This window comes from Cervus elaphus, chromosome 33, assembly GCF_910594005.1.
Source record: "Cervus elaphus chromosome 33, mCerEla1.1, whole genome shotgun sequence".
Taxonomy (NCBI): domain Eukaryota; kingdom Metazoa; phylum Chordata; class Mammalia; order Artiodactyla; family Cervidae; genus Cervus; species Cervus elaphus.
This window is the reverse complement of record NC_057847.1, coordinates 22,760,525-22,780,414: the sequence shown is the minus strand read 5'-3', so window position 1 is coordinate 22,780,414 and position 19,890 is coordinate 22,760,525. Positions and strand designations below refer to the sequence as shown.

Below are 19,890 nucleotides of genomic sequence, written 5' to 3'. Positions count from 1 at the left end.
CAATGCAGTGTTACGAATCATGTGTAAACACCAATCAGACAAACACATTTGCTGTCTTCCTACTATGGACCTTTTTAGGGAAAACTGGGAGTGGCTGGTTTTTGTAAGGATAATATAGGTGTCTCTTTTAGGTAGGCAATTCTGAAGGCTCTGATCTATCATTAAGAAGCTTTAGGATTAAAAATAAGATATCTCCACAGAATACAAATTGGGATTCTAGGGACAGTCTGGCACAAAAGGGAGCTTGGGAGAGGAAGCAGAGGCAGGCATTGTTTGGCTTGTAACAAACAGAATAGCCATATACAAAATGAAGCAGCGCTAATGACGCCTTCACTGTTCAGTGTCCCCTTAGCTCCGAGGGAGCAGGGCCAGCCATCCTCAGTCCTGGCCCCACGGCTGCCCTCTGCCCAGAAGCTTCTCAGCCCGGAATCTCCATGCTCATCGGGGAAAGGTGAGGGTCCTGGAGTCTGCCTGCTGCCCCCACCTTCCTCCTCTGTCCTTTGTGCTGACACCACGCTGCAGGGTGAACATCCAGGCATGCTTCTCAGCACATCCCTGAGGTTGTATGTCTGTTTGAGCCTAAAGGAACCAAAGAATGGTGTGCGGGACGGAAGCCGACTCTTGGGGGCGCAGTCATTTTGCAGCAGCGGCTGGCCTGGAGGGTTAGTTTCTGTCATCCCTGGTCTCTGTGACCTTGGCAGAGCGGGCGGAGGCAGTCGAGGAGACGGGCAGCCTTTTCTGGTGCAGCTCTTCCCACTTACTTCTGTTGGTGGCCACGGAATCCAACATCGGCTTCAGTTTCACATTGACCTTCACCAGTGCCTACAAGAAAACAAAAGCGGGTGGGGGAGAGATGAACCAATCATGGCCTTGATTTTCTAGCTTTCACTTGTGAGGAGAATGGAAATGGGCTGTAAGCAATGAAAATGATGATTATTTTGGTAAACATGACCTATTTACAAGAAGCAAATATGCACTTAACATCACTGTGTTGTATTAATAGAACTTATAGAGAAAACGAAAAAATAAGACAGATATCTGTGTACTGCTCTAGGGGGCGCCAGCCGATGTGATTATGATCCTGTTTTAAATTCACATCAATAGGAAACAAAATATTCAGCTCACACATGTCTACTAATATGTGTATCTTTGCCTGCTAAGGAGGGCTCTGGATCTCAATAGACCAGGAACTGAAATTTTTACAAAAATAAACCTACCATTTGCTCCACCATAGATGATTCTGGGTGGATTCACCTGAATGAGAAAGGCCAGGTAAAGTCCTGAAATGAGAGGAGCTCATTTTTTAAAGCGCAGGATCAGGGAATTGTGCTTAATGTACAGATCACCATGAGAACATGCATGGAAATAGACACGAGAGAAAAGAAAAAGGGGTGTGGAAGAGAGGGACAGATGGAGGGGTGGGGAAGAAATGAGGGAGAGAAAATGTAGGGTGTGGCCAGAGGCTGACCGACCCCCAAGGCTAAGAAAGGTCAGGATCCAGCCTGCTCACTTGCAGGAGACCCTTCTATATATCTGTTTTGCACTTAATTTTGTATCATTAAAAAAAAAAAATGGTCCCCTATTCCCAAACAGTACAAACTTCCAGCCTCACAAATCTTGGATCACTGCTCTACTGGGACAAAGCAATGAATAAAACAAGGATCATGGATCTGTGAGGGCTTAGCCCCTGGAAATGCCTTGGTCAGCGTTCTGTGGCCACAGATTATAGCCCTAGTCCCATGGAGACGCCCTGCAGGTGCGTCCCATTCATCACAAGGGAGACAAAATGTGACCAGGTGACTAAACCACCGCCATTGTAGGACACCTCCTGAAAAGCCTTCAAGCCTGACAGGCGGTTGGCAGGTGCTCCAGAGCGAAGTCCGCCAACAGGAAGAAGAGTTGTTTCTGTTGAGGGTGGAATACCCTGATCATGACTGCAGTGTGTTAGGAAGGCCTGAAGCATTGCCTAAGTAACATTCCGCTCTGGGGAGTTTCAGAGATACAAGTGTGATGCAACTAGATGTAGGTTAAGTGGGGGCTGGAAGTCCAGAAATAATCAGGGAGCCTGCTGACCAGAGAGCACTCCACCCTGGCCTAGGTGGTGCCCCTTCACATTCACATCCCCCAAACAGAGCATATTAGCATGATATTTATCACACCAAGCAATGACGTCTAATTTGAAATTGGATGTATTCGTTATTCCATATGATAATAAATCACAGCAGCGTAATAATTCAGGCAGTAATCAAAATCCCCTTTACATCACGAGCAAAATGCAGGTGCCTGTTTTCTGCTCAGTGCAGAGTTTTTATTTCGACAATAGTGTGAGAGGGGGCGACGCGTGCCATGGTTTTCAGTATAGTTTGGCACTGCCTCCTCTTTGCTCTGATCAAGCCTTTTAATTAAACCGACCACTATAATTCCTATGGAAATTAGTGTTTATGTTATTTTCCTGCTACAAAAGCATTTCTCTAAACTTTTTTTTTTAATCCCAGGAGCACAAATTGGAATTTTTTTCTTCATGAAATGTAATTAAAAACTCATTTGATTACTATAGTTCTGGCTCTGTTTTACTTATTAAATTCCTGTAATCAGTTTTCTTTTATGAAGCTGCTGGGAAATGATCTCAAAAGCAACACATTTTTCTCTTCCTTGGCAGGTTCCCGAGCATTTACTAAATTACATTCATAGCACCTGCCCATGATTCGAATTACTCCACCAATTTATTTCTAAAACTATTTAAATTTATTTGGCTTAGCCCCAAACAGATTGCTTTCTTTTATCTAGGTCTTTGTTCTCTGTCTTGCTTTCTTTGTGTTGAATATAAAATTTTTTGAGGGGGTGGTACATATTTCTCAGTATTCCTTTTTCTCTTTATTTCATGCTCTCCTTAAATACAGAATTGCCATACTGGAATATCATTTTCTTCTAGTCGGGTGCTGGCTCTAGGCAAAGGGAGCAAGAACTTCATCTTAAAGAATAATTCTTGCACTATAAATTTGTTACACATAAATGCAGTTAGCTGGGAGAATATGGAACTATTAGAATATTAGGAAGGCAAGGCATGATCCACAAATTTAAATTCCGAGGTTTATGGTGATTACGTGCAATGTACCGTCAGCAAGAGAATTGCTCCCAGTATTTAGAAAGATACAGGTATTCCTACAAACTTCTCATCAGTGGGTGATACCTGATAAATTCTGTGCAAATGCTGCTGGGATCTGTCTTGTTTGACTAACTCTTCTCTTAGCAAAAGAGAAAAGGGACATGTCAGCCTTCTGCTCACTCTGCATGTACACGCAGAGGGATACTAAACGTTATGTGAATGTTGTAATCCACCGTGGGATGCTGAGTCCCTTCGGTGACATCCCTCGGTGTGGCCTGTCAGTGTTTAGACATGTCCAGAGGTAGTAAACTCATGACCTCCCTGGGTGGGTGTGTCCAGTTTCCTCTTCATCCTGATTTTAGAACGTCGTTCTTTCTACTGAGCTGAAATATATATCCCTGTAAGCAACCTAACAGTTCTAGTCCTCGGGGCACTCTCCCTTTAAACCCAAATCTGCTGAGCAAGGAGATCCAACCAGTCCATCCTAAAGGAGATCAGTCCTGGGTGTTCATTGGAAGAACTGATGGTGAAGCTGAAACTCCAGTACTTTGGCCATCTGATGCGAAGAGCTGACTCATTGGGATGCTGGGAAAGATTGAAGGCAGGTGGAGAAGGGGACGACAGAGGATGAGATGGTTGGATGGCATCACCGACTCAATGGACATGGGTTTGGGTGGACTCCGGGAGTTGGTGATGGACAGGGAGGCCTGGCATGCTGTGGTTCATCGAGTCGCAAAGAGTCGGACATGACTGAGCGACTGAACTGAACTGAACTGAACAGTAAACCAGTGACTCCTATGCACCTCCAAGTGTAGGTAAGGGATTTACTGACCTCAAAACCCCACTTGGGCTACAGATAGATATCCTGGGGGCTCCCAAGCCCACTTCAGCTCCCCAACCCTGTCGGTGGCCCGTCGCTGACACGACCCTGTATACCCTGGGGACACAGCCCGAGGCATCTGGCCATCCAGGTGGCTGAGGGGCCTCACGTCCTTCCTGATTCCAGTCAGGCTCCACTTGTGAGCTCACTTGTGACCAGTGCATATGTTTTATTCCATATTTTATGAATAAGTCATACATTCACTAGACGTGTAGTCTAGTGAATACAAAGGGTCCAATATGTACAGGGTTAAACATCTCCCTTCACCCCCTGCCCCAGAGATTTAATTTCCATCGCCAGAGGCAACTGATGTTACCAGTTTCTTGGGTATCCTTCTAGAAACATTTTATGCCTATGTCAGTATAAGTATGTATATTATGTACATATATGAAAAAAGGTGAAAGTTGCTTAGTCATGTCTAACTCTTTGTGACCCCATGGACTGCAGTCCGCCAGGCTCCTCTGTCCATGGAATTCTCCAGGCAAGAACACTGGAATTGGGTAGCCATTCTGCTCTTCAGGGGATATGTGATGGATTTTTTTTTTTCCATTACTTTAAACATTCCTCAGTTTTATTGGGGAAAGCATTGGGTTACTTAGAAATAACATGATCTTTTGAGGCTTGTCTTTAAGCTTCCCTTGGTGGGTCTGGAGCAAACTTTAGGGCTAATTTGGCCCCACTACTAAGACAGTAATCTTCTGAGAACTGTGCCCAGAACGTCATATATTTCAAGGTTTTTCTCTAAAATTCTGGGTGGTGGAAGCATGGACTACTTCCTCGCCCGTGTGAACTCTGAGGATTCCTCTGCTTGCTGCTTTTTGCTAGTTCTTTCCAGCCTCAGTAGTTTCCTCACGTGCAGGGAGCGAACGGCACTGAAGGCCCGGGCCACTGCAGATCCCCGGAGCTGTCTCACGCAGCGTCTCTTCTCAGCCACCCTTCCCGGAACACTCACCTCCTTGGCCTCCCTCGACTCCTGGTTCTGCCTCCTTATCCCACTGAGACCCCTGACTCTGTCTGGGTGCTCCTCCCCCTGCTGCGGCCGGGTCACTCCCCCCAGGGAGTGAGCTGGGACAGCTGGCGGGCCCATTTCATTTGTTCCCCTTTCTCACAAATCTGTATTGTGTGGCTGTTGTCCACTGTCTGAAAACTTGTTTGATGTATTTTTCTGTGTGTTTTTGGGTTTTTGGTGTTTTATCCCCCCTATCACCATGGTCCGGCGGTGGAAGTCGCTATCATTGGTTTTAAACAACTCTGTCTTGGGTCTCAGCCCATGAGCTCCAAGGGAGAGTGGAAACAAGGCCTCTATCTCTGGATCTCTAGCTCCGGGAACAGCAGCCCTCCTCCTCTCTGCCCACAAAGCAGTGGCAGGAAGACAGGGGAGGTCAGGATGAGTAAGGTCAGGACGTTCTGACCTGCTACAAAATCCTGCTGTAAAAACAACCCCAGAATGACCCCCTTGGGAAATGAATACAGTATTCTGTCTCACTACCATAATTCCTGAGACCGTGTTTGTAGCAGCTCTCTAAGCTGCTGGGAGGCATATCTGGGCCTTGCTTTCCCTCCGCCACCAAGATCCACATCTGCCACCATCTGGCCGGCGTGTGCTTCTCAGCCGGCCACAGTCCCTTCTCGGAACTCGACTGCTGGATAGATGGAGGCAGATGTGCTACAGGGGAGGAAGCCAACACAGAGCTCTGTTCTTAGGAGTCCCTACTCCTACATTCTTGCTGAGAAGGGGCAGAGAGGAACCCCACCAAATTAAAGGCAGACTTCCCTTGAACCTGAAAATGTCCAACTACATCATTAATACCTTTAAAACAAACTTTGAGGCAATTATCTGAGCTGGCTATTTATTTTTTTTAAAGGCCAAAGAGAGAAGATAGTTTTTACTTCCTAGTGTTGACTCATATATTCCCAGGGTGTTGGCAATAAGAACTGTATTTTCTGATTTCCTCCATCCCCACCCTACTCAAGAGAAATAATCAGAAACTAACAGATATGATGGCATGGTAGAGAAAAGAGAAATTAAAATATTTTTAAAATATCGATTTTGGGGGGTAAAATTTAAAAATAGACTTGGAGCCCCTCTTAAATGTCTTGTTTGAGGCATTATCCTTGTAATGAAGATGTGATTACTTGCAACCATGATCATTTAACTTCCTCAACAAAAATGTCAAAGCCCACTTGGGGGTTGGCATTTTGAAATGGAAAGTCATTGGTGGCATGACCAGCTGGTGTCATCTCTGCTCAAACCTTCCACAGTAGAAGCAAGAATGCATGCAAGTGGTGGCAGGTCCTGAAATTCTTTAGAATTCTCAAGACTGGCCAGTCACATGTGTAAAGAGCATCTCCAAGAAACAAGAAGGCTTCGACTGAAGGTTTGTGACTTCAGAGAGAAGTGGCCCATTGTGCAGCAAATCCCAACTTTTAAATTAGTGGACTTTTGAACTGCTAATCTTTCCTGATGCTCAAAGGTAAGGATTAGTTCCGACTGCATCTGCCATATTCCTGAATTTTACATGCCATGTTGCAATGATGTAGTTGCTAAGAATCCCATTTGGCTTGTCAGCCTTCTACTCCTCCATCGTGTTGTAAAGGCCAGATCGTGACCTGATTGTCCTGAACTCAGCTCATTGCCTTCCTGTGAACCCTGCTGTCAGGGTTACTCCCTCAGGGAATTAAGTATTACCGTCTCCACCCAACTGCCCAGCCCAGCAATCTACAGATCATTCATGACATCTTTGTCTTCCCCCACATCCAGACTATCACCAAGTCCTCTCAATCCTACTCCCAAAGTGCCCCCGTGTGTCAGTCTAGTGCCATTTCAATCACCCAAGCTCAGGCTACCCTCACCTTCTCCACTGCCTTAATCTGCTCAGCTCCTGCCTGGGCTCCCTGCTTCCTTGAGTCCTGTCCAATGAGCTCTCCTTGCATCTATCCTGGTCAATCAAACCACACATCTGAGCCTGCTGCTCTCTACCCTGAACCTTTCGGTGGCTCCTATATGATATGAATGTGTTGCAAGACCCTACTAGAAAAGGAGAATTGTGGCATTAAAAGGTAATGAAATCCAGAAATAAAACAAACACAAAAAAAGAACCATAAAGCTGAATGGAAAATTAGCATTGTAGTACAAAACTGAATATTGAAACACTAAAATAATCCCATTGGGTCTTCTAGAAAACATGAAATGCACACCTTTTTGTGCATTTTACCATTTTTCTGGGTAAAAGAATAAGCTAACTTCCACATGGTGTGTTTGGCAAGGGAGTAGCCGAAGTGTTGGTTACTACATGTGAGAGCAGATGGAGCTGGCTGTGCGGTCCAGATGGGAGGCAGCAAACAGATTCCTCCTAAACCTCACTCCTTCCCTCCCCAGTTCAGTGGCCTCTGAAACTCAAGGTTGTGTAAAAATTAATTTGCATTAAATTGCTTAAGATAATGTATTAACTACCACAGGAGGCTTCCAGCAGATTTTAAAACTTGCTTCAAAAAACAAATAATCAAACAATAATGGTGAACACAGAACTGAACCAAGACTTTCTTGGATAAATGTTTTTAGACATTCGCGTTAAATAGACTACCTTTAAAACAAACCTTTAGTGTGAAATTGGCTCAGGCTGGAAAATTAATAATAATCGTTTATAAATGTCACACATGTACCTGCTCCGGGCACCATATGCTACTGGGTTTTCCCCAGGCTAGAGCACAATGGTGTTTAAAAGGCTTATGACTTCTTCCCATTTGGGGAGGGAGTCATTTACTCCACCAGGGCTGTGGTATCTCTATCAGAGACTGCTAGTTGCCTTTCCAGGAAGCATTTTAGCCTCCCTTAAGCTTAGGGGCTTCCCTGGTTGGTCAGTGGTAAAGGATCTGCTGCCAAGGTAGGAGACTTGAGTTTGATCCCTGGGTCAGGTAGCTTCCCTGAAGAAGGAAAAGGCAACTCATTCCCTTAGTCCTGCTTGGAAAATCCCATGGACAGAGGAGCATGGCAGCTACAGTCCACGGGGTCATAAAAGAGTCAGACATGACTTAGCGGCTAAAAAGTAACAACAACAAAGCTTAGGAATGGCCAGGGAGGAGCAAGAAGAATTTAGGAAAAAAGCTTCTGAGAAGACTCTTAAATGAGAGTATATTCATTTCGGAGGTGCATCCTTTTGTCCTTGCCCCTCTCTCCTCCTTGCTGCCAGAAAATTAACATGATGGTTAGAGCTACAGTGACCATCTTGTGACCATGAGGCAATCTTGAGTATGGCGGCCACGTCCTGAGGGAAGATCAACAGGGCCTGGGTCTCTGACTGTTATGGAAATGCCATAACATAGAAACCTAGAATTGACTTATTTGGATTATTATTATCAGAGAGAAAAGTAAATTTCTATTTTGTTGAAGCTATTGTGATTTCAGATGGTGACTGCAGCCATGAAATTAAAAGACGCTTGCTCCTTGGAAGAAAAGCTATGACCAACTTAGACAGTATATTGAAAAACAGAGACATTACTTTGCCAACAAAGGTCTGTCTAGTCAAAGCTATGGTTTTTCCAGTTGTCATGTATGGATGTGAGAGTTGAACTATAAAGAAAGCTGAATGCTGAAGAATTGATGATTTTGAACTGTGGTATTGGAGAAGGCTCTTAACAGTCCCTTGGACTTCAAGGAGATCCAACCAGTCCATCCTAAAGGAGATCAGTCCTGAATATTAATTGGAAGGACTGATGTTGAAGCTGAAACTCCAATACTTTGGCCACCTGATGCGAAGAACTGACTTATGGGAAAAAACCCTGATGGTGGGGAAGATTGAAAGCAGGAGGAGAAGGGGACGACAGAGGATGAGATGGTTGGATGGCATCACTGACTCAATGGACATGAGTTTGAGTAAGCTCTGGGAGTTGGTGATAGACAGGGAAGCCTGGCGTACTGCAGTCCGTCAGGTCGCAAAGAGTCAGACACGACTGGGTGATTAAACTGAACTGAACTGTGATTTCAGATCTCTGTTACTAGTGACACATGCAATTCCTGTTTGAGAGAATTGATGTTAGGATGTAGGTCTCTATTTTATGGCTACCTGTGTAGGTGTCAAAAGGTTCTAACCATCTCAATACTTGGACACATTGATCTTTGCATCGAGGAGTCGTGAGATAAGTTTTTTTTGGCAGTGGGTTATAAGTGAACTGTAGTAGGCAGCAGAGGCTAGATATTGCCCCCTTACCCTTCCTCAGGTAACAGTTTACTCCATGTGCTCTGACTAGGCACATCATTCAGGCCTGACCAACACCAGTGATTGATGTAGAGATGTGGATCGGATGTGACCCAAGCTAAGGAAATCAAAGGTCTTGCAAGGTTTCCCCTGGAACTACTGGAAATGAACTTTTCTTTTCCTTCTTTCTTTTGGTGTGATAATAGCTAGAATGAACATGTGACCTCATTGCTGCCAGGATGTGTGAGGAAAGCTTCGCTGAGAATGAAGGCAAAACATACTTACCTAGAGGCAGAGAAATGGGGGCATCTGCCTTATGATGGCCTTTGAATCCTCTGGATCTGTCCACATGCCACCCAATCAGCTGTACCTCCAAACTCTCAGGCTGCTTAAACCAGCAAATTCCCATTTCTGCTCAAACTTATTTGAGGGAGTTCCTGAGCTCCAAACACTGGGTCTTTGGCTGTTGTCCCTTATTGTTCTCTGTCACCTGGAGGGACTACTTGAGATTGAAATCCCTTACTAGACTTTGAACTGGTGGCTGTCATAAGGGAGTCTCAATTTCCCAACATAAGAAGTTGCTGCTGGGCTTCCCTGGAGATCCAGGTGGTTAAGAATCCACCTTGCAATGCAAGAGACACTGGTTTGATCCCTGGTCAGGGAAGATCCATATGCTGCAGGGCAACTAAGCCCGTGAGCCACAACTACTGAGCCTGCGCTCTGGAGTTGGTGAGCTGCAACTGCTGAGTCCACGTGGGGCAACTACTGAAGCCCGTGTGCCTAGAGTCCGTGCTGCACAACAAGAGAAACCACGGCAATGAGAAGCCTGCACATGGCAATGAGAGAGTAGACACCACTCTCTGCAACACAGCAATGAAGACCCAGCCCGGCCAAAAATAAATATTTTTCAAAAGTTGCTGCTAATACTCAAGGGTCAGCCTTCTCCACCCAAGTTCATTAGAGTCAGGGACCAGCTAGCACTTATATCCCTTCTCCTTGAACTACTGCTGCTGCTGCTGCTAAGTCTCTTCAGTCGTGTCCGACTCTGTGTGACCCCATAGACGGCAGCCCACCAGGCTCCGCCGTCCCTGGGATTCTCCAGGCAAGAACACTGGAGTTGGCTGCCATTTCCTTCTCCAATGCATGAAAATGAAAAGTGAAAGTGAAGTCACTCAGTTGTGTCCAACTCTTCACAACCCCATGGACTGTAGCCTACCAGGCTCCTCTGCCCATGGGATTTTCCAGGCAAGAGTACTGGAGTGGGGTGCCATTGCCTTCCCTTGAACCACTAGAGTCTGCCAAATAGACTCTTTAATAAAAGGTTTTAAAGGTTACTGAGTCTTAATCTCCCATGCTATGCGGACTCAGAAGACACCAACAGAGACTGCCAGCTCCCCTAGTGGCGAGTCAGCAGACCTATGGGATTTCGCCTTCCAAGGAAGGAGTGCTCATAGGTCTGGGGTGACTTGGCATTCATTTAGCCTGGATTGTTCCTAATGATCAGATGAACTGGGACAGGAAAAACAGCAACTAGCTGTTACTTTCTCCTTAGTGGTAGTTCAGTATTACTCCACGTTTATCACACCAGATGAGCTTCTCTTTCCAGCTGAGAAAACTCTTTTTCTATACGTGATCTTAACTCGGCAGATTCCTTAGAGCAGTAACAGCTGTAGGATCTATTCAGCAATAGCAAATTGTCTGTCTCTGATTTTTGCAAGTACCAAAAATTACTGTCAGAGCTTTCTGTTTTGTTAGTGACATTTGAGAACTTAAAATCTAAATAATGTGAGAGAGTTATCCAGATAGGAATCATAAGTAAAGACAATAAAGCCACAGAGGTAATACTTGGTTTGAGGAGGGCAAACAAGTTCACTGGAATCCAGGGTAAGAATGAGGCAGATCTATACTTGGAATCCTAAGGGCACAGTCTAGCTCAGTTATAACACTGATGTTTGCAGCATCAATGTCTAATCTCCTGAAAGCTAATCACAGTACTACTAATAACTTAGAATGAGATCATTTTCTTTCCAAGGTTTGAAGCAGATTAGTGCCTGTAAAAAAGAAAATACTCTATTGCAATTTCTCTCTTTTCTTTCTCTTTCCATTTTCTTTTTAATCTCTCAGAGGATACTTGTTTCACTTTTATTTTATTTATATGCTCAAGGGATTCCTTTGTGGAGATTTGATATTTATAAATTACATTAACATTAGGAATTAATGAGGCAGGAATTTAGTCTCCTTGGATTAATAGCATTGTTATTTCCACAACATAGGGCAAGCATCTTAAACTCAAATGTCTACCCAAGCCAGGCCAGTAAAGTTAATGAATGAAACAGGCTGGGAGATACAGCTGAGAGAGATGGGGCCTATGGCAAATGGAACATGTTACACTTTTATAAACAGTGCTCAACTGAATGAAACAGGGCTGGGTCTGTTCTGAGGCCACCCACTTGCTCTCAGTGACAGATAGTAAAACACATTTTGCCAAAGTGAACTAATAACTTCTGAGTGCTGAATGTGTCCTGTGATCCAGGTGCCATCCTAGGGACTCTCCAGATGTGAGCTCGTTAAACCTTGCATCAATGCAGAGATGGGTGCTGTTGACCCTGTTTTGACAGATAAGGAACCTGAGATTGGGCAAAATTGACTTAAAAGCGTCAGAGTTTACATGGCTAAGTGTACAGCAGAGCTGGAATGTCATGCAGGCTGTCTGAGGACAGAGCCCATGGAGTCTTCCCTGAGGGATCTCAACTAGGCTGCTGGTGACAACTTGTGTCTCACACTTGACTGCAGCATCTGGACCGTGGAGCAACTTTTCTGCTCTAGTGTCCTCAGCACTGTTTTGGGACAAAGTCACAGGAGGGAGGTGGCCTCACCAAGGAATGAAAAAGCACCACTTCCCAAACATTAGGTGTAGACAGTGAGTCTTTCATCTGTGACTCGTCTACTCGAGCTTACCCTGGGAAAAGAAAATGAGGGTTTTAAGTAGTAAATCACAGGCAAGCCTAAAGAGGCTCCCGTGCACGGCAGCAAGGAGAACCGCTTCTTCTGTTATAATGAGCCCCTCTAGGAGATTGTCCTAGGTTACCCTGTTGGTCGGGTTTTCAGAGCACATTGGTAGCTAATCAATCATGCTCATTGTGTAGGCAACATCTGGACTTGGAAGGAATAAGCTGCTGACCCAGAAGCCATAGGCTTTGATGAATGGGGCCTCCTGAAAGAGGTGGTGGGAACATGTAAGTAAAACACAGCCACATGGTAACAATCTACCTCTCCATTCACCAAAATATTTCCTGGTAAAACTATGCCACTTGAGATGCCACAGACATATATATCATCTATTGTTTTTGCAAATTTCAATGTGCAAAAAGAAGCATTAAAAAAAATTTAGTTTGTTGAGCTGCAAGCATTTGTTTCTTATGTACTTTTTGTATACTTCTCACAAGCCTTGGGCTCAAGCTTCTCCAGACATAAGGCTAGGGTGCTGTGTGGGAGAGAGCTATTGTTGTTCAGTTGCTCAGTGGTGTCCAGCTCTTTGTGACCCCATGGACTGCACCACGCCAGGCTTCCCTGTCTTCCATTATCTCCTGGAGTTTGCTCAAATTTATGTCCATTGAGTCAGAGAGGGTTGTAAAAATGTGGAGTTCCTTGCTCTTAGTGTGAGTGGTGTTCTGAGTAAACTAACAAGGTACCTCCAAGAATGGATTCTATAATACCCTATTAACACTTGCTCTTCTGTTTTTTACCTGATATTTGTACTAATGAACTGCTTGGTGAGTGCCGGGCAAATCTTATGATGCCTGAGCATTTCTTGTGAGTTTAAAGGTGGTCCTCATGTCAGCACCAACCTGGGCTCAGATCTGAGACAGGGAGGGAACCATCAAAGCCTGTGCATCCCACTGCCCTAGATCAATAGAGAACCAGAACCAAAGTACCCATGAGGGATGCTTGTCTTTAGATGAACATCCTTGGAGACAAAAATCCTCTATTATTTTAGTGGTCTCTTTCCATATGGCAGGAGAAACTACTTTTTCTTAATTTTACAGCATAATAAATAAAGATTTGGGGGAGAAAGACTAAGAAGACAAAGGATGTTTTACACATTCCACTGGATATATCATTAGCTGGTATTTTGTCCATAGAAAGTGTCACCATTTAGAACTGAGGGAAGAGACGCTATTGTGGCTTCTTTATTATATTGCTAACTCTCCCCAGAACTTCAAGATATGGGGAAAGTTTTTAATGTGTGGGGACAGCAGGACCAATACTCTGAATATTTTTAAATTAAATTTTGAAGTTCAGTTTAAAGAAGAGAATATCAGGATATTCTGAATAAAAACTTCCTAATAGGCACCGTTTTTCATCTTTTCAATGTTGGGAAGTTTTGCATTCATTTAACATTCAGCTATTGATCATTTATCCCAATAAAGAGACAAACTAGATTTGTTTTTGAACTAAATTACAGAACGTATATGGAAAAATAAGCAAGAATACTTAGAAACTACTGAAAGAGTAACAGGGAAGGTGAAACTAGGCTTATCATTAAAATATATTCTAGGGGCTTCCTCGGTGACTCAGTGATGGAGAATCCATCTGCCAATGTGAGAAACACGGGATCGATCCCTGGTCCAGGAGGATCCCACATGCCAGAGAACAGCTAAGCTGATAAGCTACAGCTACTGAGTCTGTGCTCTAGACCCCGGGAACTGCAACTACCAAGCCCCCAGCTCTGAAGCCCTCATTCCCTAGAGCCCGTGCTTCCCAGCAAGTCAATGCAATAAGAAACCCTCACAACACAACTAGAGAGGAGCCCCGCAGCAGTGAAGAGCCAGCATAGCCAAAAATAAATAAATATTATATATATATATACACATATATATATATATTCTCTAAAGCAATATTAATTAAAACAGCATGACTAGGCAGAGAGAGTAATAGGACAGAATAGAAAGAGTTAAACTAGAATTGCTTAAGGGAATTTGGTATATGATGAAGGTGACCTTTTAAAACATAAGGAAAAAGACTAGTAAAAAATGGATGGGAAAACTGGGTAGCCATCTAGAAACTTTATATCAAACACAATAAAACAAAACCAGATGAGCCACAGATATAATATAAAAAATGAAACCATAAAGTACTGAAAAAAGTTCTGAGAATTTAAAGAATTTCTAATTTTGGAATGGGAAAGTCATGATCTGTATGACAAAATCCAGAAGTCTTAAGAGACAAGTTTGACTACATAAAATCAGTGTATTTCTGTATAGCATAAACAAAGTGAAAAGATAAATGACCACCTGGGGGCGGGGTGGTGGGGAAATTGCCACTTTTGCTACAGATAAAAGTCTACTTCTTTAATATACAGTGAGCTCCTACAAATAAATAAGAAAAGACCACCAGCCCAATAGAAAAAAGGGCAAAATGTGGAGAGTTTACAGAAAAAAAATACAATTACTCCCAAGTAAATAAGTCTTTAAAATCTAATATTCTGCAGCCATCAAAACTAATGAGATAGCTGCTGACTGGACATGAAAAAGGAGTAACCTCAAAAATATATTAAGTGTTAAAAATAAGGTATGGAGCAGGATAGACATTCATATATGTGTATATATAGATATATACACACATATACATGTGTATGTGTATATACATACATGTATTATACACATATCTGAATAAAAGAAAAAGCTAAAAAAACACTATATTTCTGCTTTTACATAGATTGTCTTTGGATGAAATTGGGTAACAGTGGTTGCCTTGAAGGAGAAGATCTGGGTGGCCGGGGGACAGAAGTGTGAGGGAGGACCTTTTCTCTCTAATACTTTTATGCCTTTTGAATTTTGTTCACTGGGCATGTATCAACTATTTAACACTAAAATATTTTATTTAAAACTTTAACATGCACTGATAATAGAATTAGCAACCTTTGATCATGCATTAGAATTACTCAATAGCAAGTCATTTCATTGTTCATAAAGCTCATGAGTATAGGATAAAAAAGAGAAATACTTATTTCATAAAGATCAAAATAATTTAGTGCTTTGCTACCATAATTCAACAATTATCTCAGTACCTTAAAGCACAGCATGCTAATGTGTGTAGGCCTCCCTCCCTCTCCCCCATCCACATTCCAATAAGGGCCAACTACTCATTGATTCTAAACATTTCCTCTGAAAAGCGATCAGTGTCCCCTGCCTGGCCATTAAATGGATTTTGAAAAACTCTTCAATCCGTATCAGTCTCATATCCTTATTTAGTTCCTCAAATTTGCCCTCAGCTGGGAATTGTGCAGGCGACTGTGATTCTGTTGTGTTCACCACTCATTTGAAGGGCCCCATCCATCATCATTTCTAGGCCTTTTCTGATGCAATGTAGCTTGTTCTTTGTCTTTCTTAAAAACTGAACGGCTGTTAAATTATCCATTTATCTTCCTTCAGATTTTCTGTTCAGTTTCTCAGGCCCTCTCAGGGCTGTCTTTTCTACCTTGCTTGCTGACTTTTCATTCCATTTCCCCTGTTCTTAGAGACATCTTGGTTCACCATGCTGTCCTTCAAAACAAACTCCTTGCTTGCTGTGTGTCTGAAATCTGCATCACTACTCAGACAGATATGCTTTTTAAACTTTGTTCCTTCAGGGCAGCTTTGAAAACTTGGCAATAATATGCTTCAAATTTTATACGTAGGTAGCAGAGTGTATCGGGACAAACCCTACACCAAACGTCAAAGTCTTGGTTTCTAAACCTAGCTTTGCCACCATCAAGTCAGGTCACAAGGGAACTTTCAGGGTTTCACTCCCCTACAGATGATTTGCAAATTTGCTTCTAGGCAAGCATTTTGGTAAGACAATAGTGCGTTGCTTCCATTTCAGGTGACTCAGTAAGGACCTGAGGTTTGTACATTGATGCCTGCGTACTCAGCCTCTCAGGTGGTAACAAGGTTCTATCAACCAGAAGCCCAGATTTGAAGGCTGAAAAAAAATCTAAGCTCTGTTACTTAATATCTGTATACTCCAGTGCATGTTATAGGAACTCTCTAGCTTCAGTTTTCACATCTGAAAAGGGGGGTGGTAGTAGACTCTATCTTGATATGGCTAAGAAAGTTAAATCAATCTTGATCAGAAATGCTAAAGTTTCCCACAGGGCAACTCAGGAGTGGTGGGTTATATCAGGCATGCAAAATCTTCATAGCAGCTTTGTGATAACATAGTCCTTCCCCATTCTTGATACTGCTAAGAAAATTTAATCAGACTTGGAAAGTCAGTCTAGTGCCTGGCACACAAGAAGTGTCCAGGAAACATTATTGTTATAGATTTACTACATCTCAGTGAGACCCACAGTTCGCTAGTTTTTTATCCAAAGTTCCAACCGAGGCTACTGAGGCTTAGAGATGCTATTAATGCTAATAACAACAATAACGGCGCATATGTATGGAGGGCTTTAGCATGTAAAGTTTACTTTTCCAAAAGCATTTCCACAAATCTCATCTCCCTTGGTTCAGACTCTTGGAAAGGTTGATATTAACTATCATCAATTCCATTTACTCCAAAAAGAAAGTCACTTTGTAAGGCCAAATGCCTTAGAAATGTAGCACAGTGGAGTTATTAATACTTTCACAGTCAAGCCTAAAAGCCCGGGGTGATCACCATGAAAATAGTGTGGAGGATAAGGAGCTGTAGGTTTCACTACAAGTAAGGAGGGGGATTTATAAAAATGTTCAGCCTTTGTTGTTCATCTTTTCTCTTTTCCCGCTGCCTCCTTCTTCTCTGTATGTCTCTGTTGCTCTCTTTCTCATGTCATATTAGGTTTTTCAGCTGTTCAGACCATCTGTAGCGTGATCATAGGTGACATGTGAAGTCAGGGACTTGGAGAATCATTCTCCCTCTTCTGTTACTTTCTGGTTCTGTGGCTTAGCCCTTCCTTTGCTGGTGGGAGGTATTCATTCGCTGAAGCTCTCCCTAATTCATTGGGGTGACTCTGAGCAGCAAGTATAACCTCCCTAGCTTCTCAGCCATGAAATAAAGACGGAAATGCTAAAGCCTACCACAGGGCAGCTCAGGAATGGTGGGTTATGTCAGGCAATGCGGAAGGCACACGATGCTGGGGAAATGCAAGATCTTCCTAACAGCTTTGCAATAACCCACTCCTTCCCCATCCTGTTGCTACGTTGGCTGTGTTGCTGATGGAGGCAGCCCCCAGGGGTCTCATGGCAGGCAGCTGAGTCACAACCTAGAGACCCCTGCTGTAGCCGGGGCAAGGCAGAGGTTGGGGGCATGCAGTGTGTGAAGGCATTACAGCTGAGTGACAGACACAGGGAATGCAAATGAGAATAATATACTAATAAAGGAAAATGCAGTGGACCCTGGAAACCAGGACATCTACCTCCGGGGGGCAGCTTGTCACCTGAGCAGATTCTTGCAGTCAGAGAAGGACCTGCTGGAGAGAAGAGGGAAGGGTGGGCCTGGCAGAAGCAGCTGTGTGGGCAAAGACACAGGCATGGACTATGAGTAGGGGAGTAAAAAAGCAAAGACATCACTTTGCCAACAAAGGTCCGTACAGTCAAGGTTATGGTTTTTCCAGTAGTCACGTGTGGATGTGAGAGCTGGACAATAAGGAAGGCAGAGTGCCGAAGAATTGATGCTTTCGAACTGTGGTGCTGGAGAAGACTCCTGAGAGTCCCCTGGACAGCAAGGAGATCAAACCAGTCAATCTTTAAGGAAATCAATCGTGAATACTCTTTGGAGGGACTGATGCTGAAGCTCCAATACTTTGGCCACCTGATGCGAAAGACTGACTCATTGGAAAAGACCCTGATGATGGGAAAGATTGAAGGCAGAAGGAGAAGAGGGCGACAGAGCTGGGTGGCATCCCCGATTCAATGAACGTGAACTTGGACAAACTCCAGGAGATGGTGAGGGACAGGGAAACCTGGCGTGCTGCAGGCCACAGGGTTGCGAAGAGTCGGACACAACTTGGTGACTGAACAACAATAACAGCGGTGGGCGTGTCCAGAGCAGAGGGCTCAGGGTGGGGGGCGAGGAGGTGGGCATGGGCAGGCCAATGTGCCAGCTTAGATTTTTTCTTCTTTGATGGAAAGGGAGGATCTGAAGGGCCCACAGTCAGATTTCCCCTAGGAAGATAAGGCTGGTGTTGCGATGATGGAATCTAGAGGGCGAGAGTGGGGAGGGGCTGTGAGCCTGACAAGGTCTGAGTGGAGGCCACTGGCAGCGGGGAGGAGTCAGGAGAGCCCAGGATGGGAGGTCCCAGAGGAGGAGAAAATCATATAGCAACTAGAAAGTACTGGAGAAGGAAAACATCAGGCATTAGGTCCTGTTTTAGAACCTATTTGTCTTTTTGATGATAGTGGAGGCTTTCTGAAGTTGTCTTTTGTTTTTTGCATCTCCTGTATGCTCTGAAATCCTTTTTCAATTCAGTGTTTTGATTCACTTCCATCCCTTCACTTTGGAAGCTCTCTTCAAACATGCTGTGGCCCTAACCTGTTAGCATATATTTAAGCACGCAGCACTGAAAGACTTGTTCTGGGCAGTGAGTAAAGTGGGGTGGGGGAGCAGGAGAGGCTGTGATTGTTGCTGGTTGTGGTGGCAGGGGCGGGGGGCGGGGGGTGGGGGGTGCTTCATCTTAAGGGCTTTCTGCAAGGAGCCAAAACTCTCATTGAGGGAATCCCAAGTGCAAGTACATACAGGTCTTCTCTCTGTGGCTGTTCTTCCCTGAAGAGGAATCCCACTTTTCTGTCTCTGGGGCTATCGGGCCTCTGGCATCTTGAGTGCAAAGTAGGGCAGTGGGGAGATACGGGGAGGCCTCCTGGGGTCAGTCCGTCATCCCACAGACTTCTGATTGCAGTCACAGGTTCTCCCAGTTAGTGCTCTGAGAGAAGAGCCCTCTGGTCTCCTGAGTTGGCAGCGGCTGCAAAGGCTATTTACCTGGCTGTGTGGAGAGGAGGAGACTCCAGGGACCCCATTTCCAACCTCTCTTTGTTTCCAGGCTCAAGCCTCAGTCTCTTTACCGTGGATCGAATTGTGACACACACCCTCCCCTCAAAAAAACAGACAGAGATGCTGAATTCCTAACCCTGGTACTTGGGAATGTGACCATATTTGAAAATAGAGTCATTGCAAATGTTATCAGGGTCTTCCCGGGTAGCTCAGTAGTAAAGAATCCATCTGCCAATGCAGGAGACGTGGGTTCAACCTCTGGGTGGAGAAGATCCCCTGGAGTAGGAAATGGTAACTCACTCCAGTATTCTTGCCAGGAGAATCCTACAGACAGAAGAGCCTGGCGGGCTATAGTTCACAAGGTCATAAAGAGTCAGATACGATTGAGCAACCTAGCATGCACACACAGATGTTAACAAGTTAAGACAAAAACATACTGTTTTAGGGTGTGCCTGAAATCCAATGGCTGGTGTCCTTATAAGAAGGTCATATGAAGACACAGGGACGCAGAGATGTGGGAGAATGTCACATGAAGACAGAGGTGAATATGGAAGTGACACAGCTACATACCAAGGAATGCCAAGGGCTCCAGAAGCCAGGAGAGAGGTATGGAATGGATTCTCTTGCAGAGCTGCCAGAAAGAACCAGCCCTGCTGACCCCTTAACTTCTGACTTCTAGTCTCCAGAACTGTGAGAGAGTAGATTTCTGGTGTGTTAAGCCACCCAGTTTCTTGTATTTTGTTAGGCAGCAGTAGGAAATTAAT

General features: G+C 44.2%; 1 protein-coding gene across 1 annotated transcript in view; it reads right to left on the bottom strand.

The window, feature by feature from the left end:
• Window positions 1-341: 341 nt before the first annotated feature.
• The window catches only part of PDE11A (phosphodiesterase 11A), a 412,338-nt gene continuing 392,789 nt past the window's right edge, over window positions 342-19,890 (bottom strand). Inside the window, exon 20 of the mRNA XM_043894853.1 lies at window positions 342-822. Within this exon, the coding sequence (XP_043750788.1) occupies window positions 664-822 (159 nt within the window). The 3' untranslated portion in view covers window positions 342-663. The remainder of the gene's footprint in view (window positions 823-19,890) is intronic.